The sequence below is a fragment of the Sorex fumeus genome, unplaced genomic scaffold (assembly GCF_029834395.1).
Source record: "Sorex fumeus unplaced genomic scaffold, SorFum_2.1 ptg000010l, whole genome shotgun sequence".
NCBI classification, from domain to species: domain Eukaryota; kingdom Metazoa; phylum Chordata; class Mammalia; order Eulipotyphla; family Soricidae; genus Sorex; species Sorex fumeus.
Window position 1 is genome coordinate 36,813,877 of NW_026606067.1, and position 14,705 is coordinate 36,828,581.

At 43.7% G+C, this 14,705-nt stretch overlaps 1 protein-coding gene across 1 annotated transcript in view; it reads right to left on the reverse strand.

The window, feature by feature from the left end:
• The window catches only part of NCEH1 (neutral cholesterol ester hydrolase 1), an 89,752-nt gene extending 78,609 nt beyond the window's left edge, over positions 1-11,143 (reverse strand). Inside the window, exon 1 of the mRNA XM_056110679.1 lies at positions 10,917-11,143. Coding sequence (XP_055966654.1) covers positions 10,917-11,054 — 138 coding nt within the window. The 5' untranslated portion in view covers positions 11,055-11,143. The remainder of the gene's footprint in view (positions 1-10,916) is intronic.
• Positions 11,144-14,705: the final 3,562 nt, after the last annotated feature.

Here is a 14,705-nt window from a genome sequence, read left to right on the forward strand (position 1 = left end):
GTCTTCTTGGTAGGATCCCCCAATCTTACTCTCATTCCTAACACATCCATCCCCTCTCCGCCCCTCTCCCCTCCACGTCCACCCTCTCCTTGGTCCCCCTTCCTCTTCCTCTTTCTCTCTCCCCAGTACGCAATCCCTCTTTCTCCTTTCACACTCTCACCTCCTACCTGGATTACTGTTTCCTGCATGGACTTCTGCTTTCCTTTACTCTCTGAAACTAGTTCCCACAAGGAAATCCTAAAACACAGATTGGACAGTCATGTCCCCTGCTAAACATCTTCCAGGGATGTTTATTGATCTCACAGTCCTTTATTATTTCTCCTAGTTTCCTTTCCCCCTCATCTCTCTGACTTCAGAGCTTTATGCTGCAACCGGACTCAACCGTTTGAGTTCTTCAGGCATAAATTCCTCTCTCACTGGAATGTTCCTCTGGTGGGAACAGGCCCCTTTGACTTTCCTTTCCCCTCTTCTCTTCACCTTTCACTCAGCTACCACCAATGGAAAGGCAACCTAGCACAAAGGCTGTACACTCTTGAGCTTCGAGTAAGAAAGGCCGGAGTTAAATCATGACTCCACCGTGATAAGCAGTACTGTCACTATATATTCTTTTTAAATTCAGAAGTAGGGGGCTGGAGAGATAGCACAGTGGGTAGGGATTTTGCCTTAGGGCATTTGCATGTGGCCGACCCGGGTTCGATTCCCAGCATCCCCTATGGTCCCCTGAGCACCGCCAGGAATAACTCCTGAGTACAGAGCCAGGAGTAACCCCTGTGCATCGCTGAGTGTGACCCAAAAAGCAATAAATAAATAAATAAATAAATAAATGCAGAAGTAAACCTAGGTTTATGATATTACATAGCTTTCCAGTGTGCAGCAGTATAATTTGAAATCTATACATCCTACATTAGTCTATGGAGGAGGATGGAAGCTGTGTTGTCTTGAAGAAGTTGTGGGGGCAAAAAAAAAAAAAGTTGTGCCTTTTGCAGTATAGTACTACCTTTGTAATAACAGAGGGAAACTAAGAACACGTACCTTATTGTACTGAATTGTAATGTGGATTAAATAAATTTTATGCACAATACAAAACAAAGTATCTAGCACAGAAAAACACTCACTTGAGCAAAGTCCTCATCAGCATCATTTCATTGTCAACTTCATGAGAAAAAAGCAACTTCAACTGGCACGAAATAGTGTTATTTAAGGACTTGTTTTCTTCTGCTTTATTTCACGTAACAACTTGCAGTTTTTAAGAACCAATTGAAGTTGATGCTAAGGAGTTTCTGTGCACACTTCATTATTTTACTATAGCCACTCAATCTTGATAACTCACTATGAAAGGAAAACGGGCCCTGCATTAGGCTCAGGCCTGGGCCAAATGTTCTTCCTAAGGTTCCTACAATAGCCCAGAAAAGATTCTGTCATAAGACTCTTCCTCTGTCATTCAGGTGCATACTCAAACCAACAGTAATTACCAAATAGTTCGCTTATCTCCCTTCACTCGACTGCAAACTCCTCAAAATTAGGGTGCCTTTCAGTTTTGCTGCACTGGTCCTAGTACTGGTGCTCAGTTTTTATTCAGAGAATGATGCCTTCCAAGGGGAAAGAATTTAATTTCCTTCTGGAAACACTGAAAAACAGATTGGCAAAATTTCATGAGATGACACGTTTTAGATCAGGTACAGAATCTAGTAGGTTTATTACATGGAGTTCAATTACCTTTTCTAATTATTGATAAATAAGAAGTGGTAGTTCCCATATGGTTGCAATTAGCAGTAAAAGTAAACACATGCTCAGTATTTAAAAAGTAGTAATTGTGCATGAATTAATAGAACAATTAAAAATGAATTCACTCTTACAATCTCACAGGAATGTCTCTAGAGCAAGTTCAGGCAGGTCACATGTTTAAAATGGGATGCCATATCAAAAAGAAAATAATGATAATAACATTTCTGTGCATAGGGGCTATATATGTAGAGTCTTTGGGAAAAAAAAAACTAGAAACTATAAATAGGTTTTTCTTTTTGGGGAGGGGGTCACACCTGGTGTTACAGCACAGGGGTTACTCCTGGCTCATCCACTCAGGAATCACTCCTGTCAGTGCTCAGGGGACCATATGGGATGCTGGGAATCGAACCTGGGCTGGCCGTGTGCAAGGCAAATGCCCTACCTGCTGTGCTATCGCTCCAGCTTCTAAATAGGTATTTTTTTATACACTTGGAAGCTGAATCCTTCCAACCGCCAGAAATATTTAATGCTGACTGGATTCATGAGTGCTATGTATAGAGACCAACTCAAATAAACTCAACTGCCAAAATTAATATAGACTAAGCTCTGTCCCTGAAGCCATTCTTAAGGTCACTAGTTCTGTTGCCAGGTGGTCAAAGAAAAAATCCCATAAAGTAAGCTAAAAATTATTGTCAAGGGGTGGGGGTAGGGAGAGTAATGTAGCAGGTAAGTTGCTTGCTTTACACATATGATCTACTTGGGGTTTGATCTCCAGCACGGCCCATGTCACCAGAGCCCCACCAGAGTGATCCCTGAGTACGGGGACGGAAGTAAGCCCTAAAAAGCACAGCCAGATGTGGCCCGAAAAAACAAAAAGAAAATAAAGGGTTGGGGGGGGACAGAGTACAGTGGGGGTAAAGTGCCTGCCTTACCAGCTGCCACCAAGCCCCAATTAGGATTGATTTCTAAGTGCAGAAGCAAAATAAAGCCCTGATCACCACCAGGTATGATAAAAAAAGGAAAGAAAAATGTGTAATGGGGATTGAGGATGTAGCTCTTCAAAAAAGTATTTGTTTTGCATATGTGAAGTCCTGGGTTTGATTGCCAACCACCAGAAATAAAGGATGGGATGGGAGGTGGGGTCCTGGAGAGATGGCACAGGGTTTGGGTGCTTGTCTTGTACCAGGCCAACCTAGGTTGGATCTCTAACACCACACATAGTTCCCGGAACACTGCCAAGAGGCCAGGAGTGATTCCTGAGTGCAGATCCAAAAGTAAGCCCTGAGCACTTCTAGGTGTGACCCCCAAATTACATATGTACCACACACAAACACACACATACATACACATACACACACAGATATATATATATATATATATATATATATATATATATATATATATATATCATTGATGAAACCTGTAATTCACATCTAGACATCTGTATCACAGCAAGTCTGGAAGGGAGTAGACACAATTTAATGCTTTCAAGTGAACTGACTTGGTTCTGAAAACAAGGGTTAGCAGGGTGAATCTCTGTGCGGTGTTCAGCAGAGCTAACACTATGCCACACCCCATCACCCTAAGGCACTTCATGCTCAGAGAATCCAGGTGAGGTCATGTTAGATGACAACAAGTATGGGGCATTTTAGCAGAAAAATCTTGTTCGACTAGTCCAAAAGCATTGTCAGCCACAACATTCAGCAGAGATTATCAGGTTGAACTTCTCTTTCAAAAATTGCTATCAGAGAGAGAGAGAGAATTAAGTAAGCAGGGGATGATAAAGACATGGGAAATTCATGATCTGCCCTCCTTGAGTGCCATTATTATTAGCTTTAGTCACCATCTTTATCACCTCTCTAAACTGCACATTACCTCTTCCTCTTGTGAGCTTCTGTAATTATCCCTGGTCTGTGATACCCATTAGCTCCCACCTTTTTAATAGCTATGTTTTAACATGGTTTCTTCTCCACTTTTGTATGTTGCATTTTCTTTATAGCGTTCCCTTCAATTTCACATAGTAGGCTTTCAATCCACATTACACCCGAGTGCCTGAGCATACCACTGTGGTAAATATGTTAAGGAATATAACATGCTTTTTCTATTTTGTTTTTTTAAATTTATTTATTTCTTCATTAGCCTATACCTTTGATATGTTTAGGAAGTCCATTTTTGTTTTCAATTTTTTAAAAACATTTCTTTTGGGGGCTCAGACATGGCAGTGCTCAAGGGTCACTCCTGATGGTGTTCAGGGAACCATATGTGGCGAGTGAATTAGGACTGGCCACATGCAAGTGCCTTACCCCTGAATTATTTCTACGGACCCTAAATATGCTTTTGAAAAAAAGAATCTGCTTTTCTTCCTAGAATAATTAAACCCTAATAATAAATTAAATATTAATCAGACTGATATATAGATAGATAGATAGATAGATAGATAGATAGATATACACATCACTATCATCACTATCACTATCACCCCGTTGTTCATCAATTTGCTTGAGCCGGCACCAGTAACATCTCTATTCATTCCTGTCACGTGCTAGTGTAGCCCGATGGCATACTGGGGGCTCTTTCAGGGTCAGGGGAATAAGGACCATCGTTGGTACTGTTTTTGGCATATCGAGTATGCCACGGGTAGCTTTGCAGGCTCTGCCGTGTGGGCGAGATACTCTTGGTAGCTTGCCAGGCTCTCCGAGAGGGATGGAGGCATTTGTATGTATAGACACATACATACACATATATGCTCACGTCAGTTCTATCAGAAGAAATCTATAGAAATCTATAGGAGAGGCAGAAAGATCAATCAACATGCTGCTGTGTGTATGCTTTGCATGCAGGAGGTGTAGGTTATATCCCTGGTATCCCTGAATTCCACTGATTGACCCTGAACACATAATCAGGTGTATCCAATCCCAAAAAGTATTTACAGGGGCTGGAGTGATAGCACAGCGAGTAGGGCGTTTGCCTTGCACGCTGCCGACCCAGGTTCGATTCCCAGCATCCCATATCCCATATCCCAAGCACCGCCAGGAGTAATTCCTGAGTGCATGAGCCAGGAGTAACCCCTGTGCAGTGCCAAGTGTGACCCAAAAAGCAATATATATATATATATATATATTTACAAAAGGGGGCTTGAATATCCAAAGGAAAGTGTGATTTTCAGAACTTGGGCTTGATCCCAGGCATTGCATAAACAAACAAAAAAAATACAAAAATTTTAATAATGTATTACAAATTCACTGTCAGATAATTGAATATATAATCTTATAAGCCAGGGGAAAGTTCCTTTATTATAAATCCTATTGTACATATGCATATAGATGTATATAAATTTGTTATAACATATAGATATCAAAAAGAATGCAGTTTTGTAGAATAATGGTAGAATTATCTCTACATACAGAATTACTCTTTTGTATGTCTTATAGATTATTTTACAAACTAATGTTTATTACTACCCAAATTCTAAAATACGAGTAGACCTTATTGTTCTTATGTTTGTATCCTTTTAAATAGTGCTAAAAAGGAAAGAAAAGAAAGAAAAAGAAAAACATCTGTTAATTGTTCCTTTTATTCTCACAAATGGCACTGTCTTTGAACCACCAAACAGCATTTCTGATAATATAGAAAGATGTTATGATTACTCTTCTATTCATGATTACTCAATTTCATCTAGAAGGGTAATGGATCAAAGACTAGGTATGTGTCTGTGACTTCCGACGGGCATTGCTACTGTCTTCAAAAATGATGACTGGGCTGAAGAGATAGCACAAAAGACATTGCACTGTCCCCTGAGCAAGGCTTGGTGTGCGCTCAGCACTGCCCACCAGCACACGCTCCCCCCAGCCCCCCCCCCCCAACACACACACACACACACACACACACACACACAAACACATGCACACACGCACAGAAACAAGGAATGGTTATAATTTACACGTTCTTCTATAATTCACACACTTCTCAGTTTGTTTCCCTGAACTGGAAATTTGTTGTCTTGTTTGGGAATCACACCATGTGTTGCTCAGGAAATATTCCTGGCTCTGTGCTCGTGAGTGACCCCTTGCTGAGCTCAGGGACCATCGGGGGTGTCGGGGACTCAAATCTGAGCTGTGGCACCTCAACTGCATCCAAAGGAAACGCCTTACCTTCTGTACTAACTCTCCAGCCCCTAAAAGGACATTGATTTTTTTCCCCGCTCACATGGTACTTTGAAACCAGTCTTCAGAATTTCCCTAAATTCTCCGCTTTGTCCCTTTAGTTTCCTGCTACCCTTCTCTTAAATCTAAACCTGTCTCTCTGCTTGTTGGCCTTTCCCAGAACAACTTTCATTTGTAGTTTTCCACTGCTCAAGTCTTGTGATAGCTTTGCTATGACAGTGAAAATTGTCTTACTAGTATTTTATCTTCTTAGTCTCTCAGAGACAAAGTATCAACCAGCTAATCTGATAATTAATCCATGATAATGTAAGAGGGCTCATTCTGACAAACATGCAAACAAAATAATTTGCACAGTATAAGAAATATATAAAATCTATTCCCCAATGCATTTTGTTCAACTTAGCAGCACAATGGTTCTCAGATTCTTCTCTGCACATTAAATCACCTGGGGCTGCCTTAAAACCATGAATACACATAAGGGCCAGGAATACTGCTCCTTAGTCCTGCCTCATGATCTGGGGGAGAAGGCAGATGGAACAGAGAAGGGATCACTAAGTCAATGATGGGTGGAGGGATCGTTCGGGATGGGAGATGTGTGCTGAAGGATCAAAACGTGATAGTCTCTCAGCATCTCTATTGAAAACCATAATGCCCAAAAGTAGAGAAAGAGTATGGGGGAAACTGCCTGCCATGGAGGCAGGGGGAGGGCTGGGATGAGGAGGGACACTGGAGACATTGGTGGTGCAAAATGTGCACTGGTGGAGGGATGGGTGTTCAACCATTGTATGACTGAAACTCAAACATGAAAGCTTTGTAACTGCATCTCACAGTGATTCAATACAAATATTTTAAAAATCATAAATGCCTTTGGGCAGTGGTTCTCAACGTTGATTGTATACAAGCATATCCTGAACAGAATGAGAAATACTGAAATATTGGATCCCACCCACAGAGATGATTCTGATAGGGATATTATAAAGGTATTACGAATTTTAAAAGCTCTCTAGGTGATTCGAGTAAGAAGAAAAGTTTGAGAACCTCTGCCTTAAAGGGCCAGGCCCAATAGTAAAGCAGATGTTCCTAACCTTTTCCCACTCATGACCCCTTTCCACTCATGACCCCTTTCCTTTGTAAAATAAATGTATTTATGTATGTTAAGACATTGTGATTTACAAAGTTGCTCATAACAAGAGTTTCTTCAGGCATGCAATGTACCAACACCAATCCCACCACCAGTGTGGCCTTTTTTCCACCAATGTCCCTGCGTTCCCTCCCACCTTGGCAGGCAGGTACTGTCACTTCACTGTCACTGTCCTTCCATTGTTCATCGATTTGCTAGAGCGGGCCCAGTAACGTCTCCATTGTGACACTTGTTACTGTGTTTGGCATATCGGATATGTCACGGGGAGCTTGCCAGGCTTTGCCGTACAGGCGAGATACTCTCGGTAGCTTGCCAGGCTCTCCAAGAGGGGCAGAGGAATCGAACCTGGGTTTGCCAGGATGGCTACGTATAAGACAAACGGCCTAGCCACTGTGCTGTCGCTCCAGCCCAGGCAGGTACATAAAAAATTTATTTTATATTGCTTGCTCCAACAAAACTCAAAGGAATGGCAAGGAATACATAAATCAATAAAAGTCATGACCTTTTTTCACTGGAGAAATTTTTGTATCACTGCAGGTATGTAGGTATATATGTGTTAAAAATAAAACATTCACTAATAATATGTCGTGAATAAATTTATTTTAAAAAGCCACACACACATTCAATATGACCCCCTCAGAGGTCATAACATACAATTTTAAAAACTGGGTGACGGAGCATCTATCTGCTATGCAGGCAGTAGGACCCAAGTTTGATATCCAGCACATGCCCAAAGCCACATGCACAATGCGGTGTTGGTCCAATCTCTAGCTAGCACTGCAACAAAGTATAAGCATCAGAAATCACAAAAACTATACAAGCAGGAAAGAAGCGGGCGAAAAATACAAATGCCTGGTGAAGAGAAAGTAGAGCAAGCAAGCCTCACTTCAATCCTCAGCACTCCACATGGTCCCGTGAGCTCATCAGGAGTGAAGAACCAGGAGTAATCCCTGAGTACTGCAGGGTGTGGCCCCCAAACAAAACAAACCAAAAAGTCCTTGAGCCTAAAGGAATATCTCAATGGGCTGAGCACAAGCGTTGCATCCAGGAGGTCTGTGCTTGATCCCTGGCAATACATGGTCCCCTGAGCACTGTTGGGAGCTACCTCCAGGCACCAGATATGTCTTCAAACACTTCCTCTAAACATATCTTAAGAGACTTGGAACAAATTAGCATGCAGTGTGACTTGGGAATTAGGATTTTACAAAGTTCCCTAAGTGATTTTAATATGGCACCTGTGGTTCAGATAATTATCTAAGACTCGAAGCAGCCCTGTCGATGCCTCAGAACACTCAGCCACACTCACACCCCAACAGCTGCTGCCATGCCTACAGCGGACTCCACCACCCGATGACTGAGCTCCACAGAGATGCCAAACTGCCAAATACCAGGTTTTTCTGGCTGATACTTTTCTGGGCCTTCTCAGAGTCTGGGTGGGCAACCTCCCACCAACTCCCACAATTCCCCAAGTGCCGGAAGCCACACCCACATTCCACTACCACCATCATGTACACTCACTGCCCAGTTAAATATTCTGGCGTGGGTGACATCTCCAAACTCTACAGTACTAACACCCAGCGGGAGCATGCCAGATGGGGTCGAAATGTAACGTAGGCACCAACTAAGCTCAATTAAGAAGAAAGTTATCACAGGAGGCTCAAATAGCAACCGCAGCTTAGTAAACCCTCAGACGAGAACTTAATGTTCCCATGGTGAGATACAACAAGTTTCACAAATTTTCTTTAACTGAAGTATTTTTTTGATTGCTCTATTAGCCATTTGGTTGTAAGAAACAATCACTGTCACTGTCACTGTCCTCCTGTTGTTCATCAATTTGCTCGAGCGGGCCCAGTAACATTGTGAGACTAGTTACTGTGTTTGGCATATCAAATACATCAAGGGTAGCTTGCCAGGCTTTGCCATGTGGGCGAGAAACTCTCGGTAGCTTGCAGGGCTCTCTGAGAGGGACAGAGGAATCGAACTCGGGTTGGCTATGTTGGCCGCTTGCAAGGAAAACACCCTACCCGCTGTGTTATCGCTCCAGCCCATAAGAAACAATATAAAAGAAATTATTTTGTTCCTGTTAATAGGGACAGTCTCGTGGGGTGGTTGGAAAATGGGGACAATGGTGCAGGGAAAGTGACCGTCCTGGTGGGATTGGTGTTGGAATACTCAATGCCTGTAACAAACACATCATGAACAACTTAGTAAACCATGGTACTTAAGCAGGGCTAGAGAGGGGGGTTGGTCATTCTTTCACATGCCAATGAGGAATGGGGGAACAGAATCTGTAGCTTCAATAGACCTTTCTTGAGAGGCAACAGGGAACGTGAAGGTGGAGCACGTCTAGGTGGTTCAAGAAAAGAAAATCACTGCTAGAAACAGACTATAACACCCTCAAGAGTTTCCTGATGGGATAAAGTCTCCATGACTAAGTGATCCTAGAGATAATTGAAATGCACGAGAAAGCACAAACACCACCCCTCTGAAGGGCAACAGCAACCTTCTTGAAAAATCATGGGTCATTTTTGTTTTACCTTTCTCTAGTCATTCCTAAAAAGGGGGGGCGTGGGGTGAACAAAAATTACAGATTAGAGACCAAGGTGGGAGGAAGGAAGAGAAATTGGTGTGGAGCAAGGTTAGTTTAAACGGAGAGTCGGTGGCCCAGAAATACCATTTAGGCAAAAGGTCATAACCCACATGGCTGCAGGTGGCTCTTTGGATTTTGGATTCCACCAGAAATCATCTCTCCATCCATAGCACAAGCCAGAGAGTCCCATCTTCCTCTGGATGCAGGAAGAGAAATGCTCGGGCAAGATACGGTAAAGCGAAATGTTACCCAGCGCAGGTCAAGAGGATCTTGGTGCAGGAAAGGCAGCCAAGGACAGAATATCAAGGCTGCAGGGCAGAGAGAAAATAAACACAGCATGCAAACACCGGCCACCTCCAGAGCTTCTGCTCCAGGCCTTCTTAGCCAGAGCTGCAAGTGCCCAAGCTTGCCCGAAATGGGAGATCTGCGAGGCTTCTCCAGCGGCCCTGCCCGCTGCCCCCGAAAGGAACAGAGACTCCGGTCACAGGACTCTGGAAGCCCGCCCGTGCCCGCCTATGCTCTTAAGGTGGCTAAACCGAAAGTCTGTTTTTTGGGCTCTTAAACCCAAACTGAAAGTGTGTGTGTGTGTGTGTGTGTGTGTGTGTGTGTGTGTGTGTATGTGTTTCCCCCCTCCAAACACCTTCCTCCAACATTTAATTCCCTCACTGCCAGCCTCTCCCGGGAGAGTGAGGTTAACAGAATGCACAAGGTCTGTTTGTTTGGGGTTTTTTTTTTTCATTTTTTTTTTCCATTTTAAGCTACCGAGAGTATCTCACCCGCAGGGCAAAGCCTGGCAAGCTACCGGTGATGTATTCGATATGCCAAACACAGTAACAACAAGTCTCACGATGGAGCTGTAACTGGGCCCGCTGGAGTAAATCGATGAACAACCGGAAGGACAGTGCTACAGTGCTACATTTTTAATTTTTTAATTTTTTTTCTTTTTTTAAATTTTAATGTAAGTTGATGTTCCTGCCAAGAAAGCCTGCTAAGAGGAGTGGGTGAAGAGGGAGGAGGGGGATTGGGGGTAGGGTACAGATTAGAGGAACTGTTAGACTGTTGCCAAATTGTAGCCAGTCACCCACGCGCCCCCACCCCGCAGCCCCCAGCCGCAGATCTAGCCTGATGCGCTCACGGAGGAGGACGACGCGTCATGCCAGGCTGAGCCACCTTAAGAGGCGACCGGGGCGCCGTCCGCGTTCCCCTGGGTCGGGGTGGGGAAATTTGGGTCGCCTCCCCACCCCACCCCCTTCCAGTCCCTCCCTCGCGAGGGACCCCCGAGCATCGGCTGGCTCACCATTTGCTGGGCGCTCCGGAAAGTGGCGTCCAGCAGCATCAGCTTCCAGGGGTCCGAGACGGCGCCGGGTAGGGGGATGTAGACGTAGTAGGCGGCCAGCGCCACCAGCGCGGTGAGCAGCACGCAGGAGGACCGCATCCTGGCCCGGCCCGGTCCGGCCCGGCGACAGACGACAGCACAGCCAAGGGCCGCCGATGCCACCCCAGGGACCGCCTGCGAGTTGCTGCCCCCGGCGCTGCGCTCGCATCCACCGGGCTCTCCGGGCCCCGCAGCCAATCAGAGGAGGCGCCGGGAGGACGTCGGAGCGCTGACGTGCCCCCTCGGCCGTGTCCTTGCCCAGGGTGTGCGGGAGCGCCAGGTTGCTGGAGCAGGCGCCGGGCACGGCGGCACAGCGGACTCTGGAGGACGCGGGTCTGTACTGCACTCAGAGGACCACGGGTTCTCCTGCAGGACTGTCCCCCCACCCCTAGGTGCGTGATTTCACTGTGATAGGTCTCGCCAAAGCAAGTGGGCCAATTTCCGAGTGAAAGTGAAGATGGTGAGACAGACAAAAGTCCAGATTTGCACAATGAAATCTTTATTATTATTATTATTATTATTATTATTATTATTTTGCTTTTTGGGGTCACACCCAGCGATGCACAGGGGTTATGGGTTACTCCTGGCTCTGCACTCAGGAATTAAAGTGAAGATGAGGAGACAGACAAAAGTCCAGATTTGCACAACGAATTTTTTTTCTTTTTGGGGTCACACCCAGCGATGCACAAGGGTTACGCCCGGCTCTGCACTCAGGAATTAATCCCCTGGCAGTGCTCAGGGAATCATATGGGATGCTGGGAATTGGACCCAGGTCCACCGCATGCAAGGCAAAACGCCCTACCTGCTGTGCTACCACTCCAGCCCCTTGCAAGGAAATCTTAACTGATGGATAGTACACGAAGATAACAGACTCTGAAAAAAGGCACTGAAAAGTCAGTAGGACATCTCTTACCCAAGACTTGGTTTCCACATCTATTGTCTAAGAAAAGGAACCATTTTTTTCTATACCACAGACTCTTGGTGAGGGAAAGACTGGTTCCACAGAACAAGCACAAGATGAATCTGTTGTGCTAAGATTTAAAATGATAATAGTAATAATTGTTGCCTGCTCCAAAGGGCACCAGCTTCAGTTGAAGAGTCTCCCATTGGCTAAAGAAAGATAATATTAGCAACAAAGTAAATAATATTAGGATCAGAGACTAGGTTGGCAGGCTGAATGAATGCTTTATTGCAGGAGGCTCAGATAAGATTATCTCTGGAAACCTCATGGGAGTGACCCCAACATAGAGACGGGCTTAGCTCCCAAGAACCACCATATGTGGCTTCAAAACCAAAAATAATAAATCGTAATGGATATAGCTAAGTGAATAAGACAAAAGTCCACACTAATATAAATGAATATATTAATGTGGAAGTGGCATCTTAAAATATATTCAGTGAATCAATGGTGATATAGAAATATTTGAATTACATTTCTACTTAAAGCAATGGGAAAGTCTTTTTCCAGTCCCAAATGTTTTGTATTACTATAATTGAAGCCTGTAAAGAGAAAAGCTTCCCATCCTCTTTTTTCCTGGAATTGCTTTAGCTCTTCGTGGGGGTTCAGTGCTTCATAAATAGTTCAGCAGTGTAGAACCAGAGTGATAGTACTACAGGTAGGGTGCTTACTTTGCATGCAATCAATTCATGTTTGATCCCTGGCACCCTGTATACATACACACACACACACATATGGTTACCAGGATCCACCAGGAATGATCGCTGAGCACATAACTGGGAGTAATCCCTGAGCACTACCAACTGTGGTCCAATAAAACAACAACAAAACATTTTCAACGTTTTTTTTGTGTTCAAAAAAATTTTCTTTATGGGAACTGCATTGAATCTGTAGTGTTTTGGGTAGGATTGTCATTTTGACCCTATTAATCCTTCCAATACATAAGCACAGGTTAGTTTTATTTCTTTATGTCTTCTTTTACTTGTTTTAGCAATGATACATAATTTTCCTTAAAAAGATTTTCACTTCTGTTAAGATGATTCCCAGGTATTTGATTTTTTAAGTGCCATTGTGAATGAGACGGTTTTTAAATTTTTTTTTCTTTCATTACTTTTTTTAAAAGAATTTTAGACTTACAATTTTTTGTGCTTGGGTTTCAGTTATACAGTGGTCGAGTACCCCTCCCTCCGCCAGTGCCCATTCTCGACCACCAATGATCCCAGTATCCCTCCCAACCCCCGCATACCTCCATCCCACCCCACCTCTGTGGCAGCATATTCCCCTTTGCTCTCTCTCTCCTTTTGGGTGCTGTGGTTTGCAAAACAGGCATTGAGTGGCAATCATGTTCGGTCTATAGTCTACTCTCAGCATGCAACTTCCATCCTGGGAGGATCCTCCCAACACCTTTTATTTAGTGCTCCCTTCTCTATCTGAGCTGCCTTTTCCCCTAGCATGTGCAGTTGGCCTCCAAGCCATGGAGTGAACCTCCTGGTACTTATCTCGGCTATTCTTGGGTGTTAGTCTCCTATTTTGTTACTTTATATTCCCCAGCTGCGTGCAAGGCAAACGCCCTACCGCTGTGCTATCGCTCCAGCGCCCCTCTCGGAGAGCCCAGCAAGCTACCGAGAGTATCTCACCCGCACGGCAGAGCCTGGCAAGCTACCTGTTATGTATTCGATATGCCAAACACAGTAACAACAAAGTCTCCAATGGAGACGTTACTGGGCCCGCTCGAGCAAATCAATGAACAACGGGAGGACGGTGACAGTGATAGTGACATGTTTCCCAGATGAATACAATCTTTCTATGTCTATTCCTCTCTTTCTGACTCATTTTGGTTACCATCTTTCATTACATTTTTTACATATAGGAATGTCATGGATTTATGTTTGCTGATTTTGTAGGCTGCTACTTTCCGGTATGTGTTTATTGTTTTCAGATTTTTTTTGTCGAGTCTTTAAGGTTTTCTAATATAATATTTAAAAATGTTATATTAGAACCATGAATACACATAAGGGCCATCTGTGAATAGTGATAATTTGGATTTTTTTTGGTTGTTGTGCAGTGCTCAGCAGTGCTCAGGGATTACTCCTGAATCTGTGCTCAGGTATCTAGTCCCGCTAGAACTCGGGGTATATCATATAGGGTGTAAGGGATAGAACAAAAATTGGCTAAAAGCAAGTCAAGCTTTCTACCTGCTGGACTTTCTCTAGACCCTAATTTCACTTATTTTTCGATCTGGATGCCTTCGCTACCTCTTCCTCACCTGACAAGGACATCCAATGTGGCAAGGATATCCAATACTATATTGAATAATAGTGGTGAGAGTTCACAACTTTCTCTTGTGCCTGATCTTAGTGGGGGAGAATTTCAGTTTTTCACTAATCACTATGATGCTAATTGTGAGTTCAAGGTAAAAACTGCTTTAACTATATTTAGGAAGGTTCTATCTTCTTCTATCTCCAGTCTAGCTAGAGTGTTTATCAAGGGTGTTTATCCTGTCAAACACTTGCTGTGCATCCAGTGATAAGATTATTTTTCCTCGTTATGTGGTATATTACATTGACTGACTTGAAGTATTGGTCATGGTGTATGATTTTTCTGACATATTGTTGAATTAAGCTTATTAGTACTTTGTTGAACATCTTTGAATCTATATTCATCAGGGACATAGGTCTTATAATTTTCTTTGTTTTTAGTGATGCCTCTGGTTTGGACATCAGGGTAGATAATGGTGAGTGGGGAATGACATG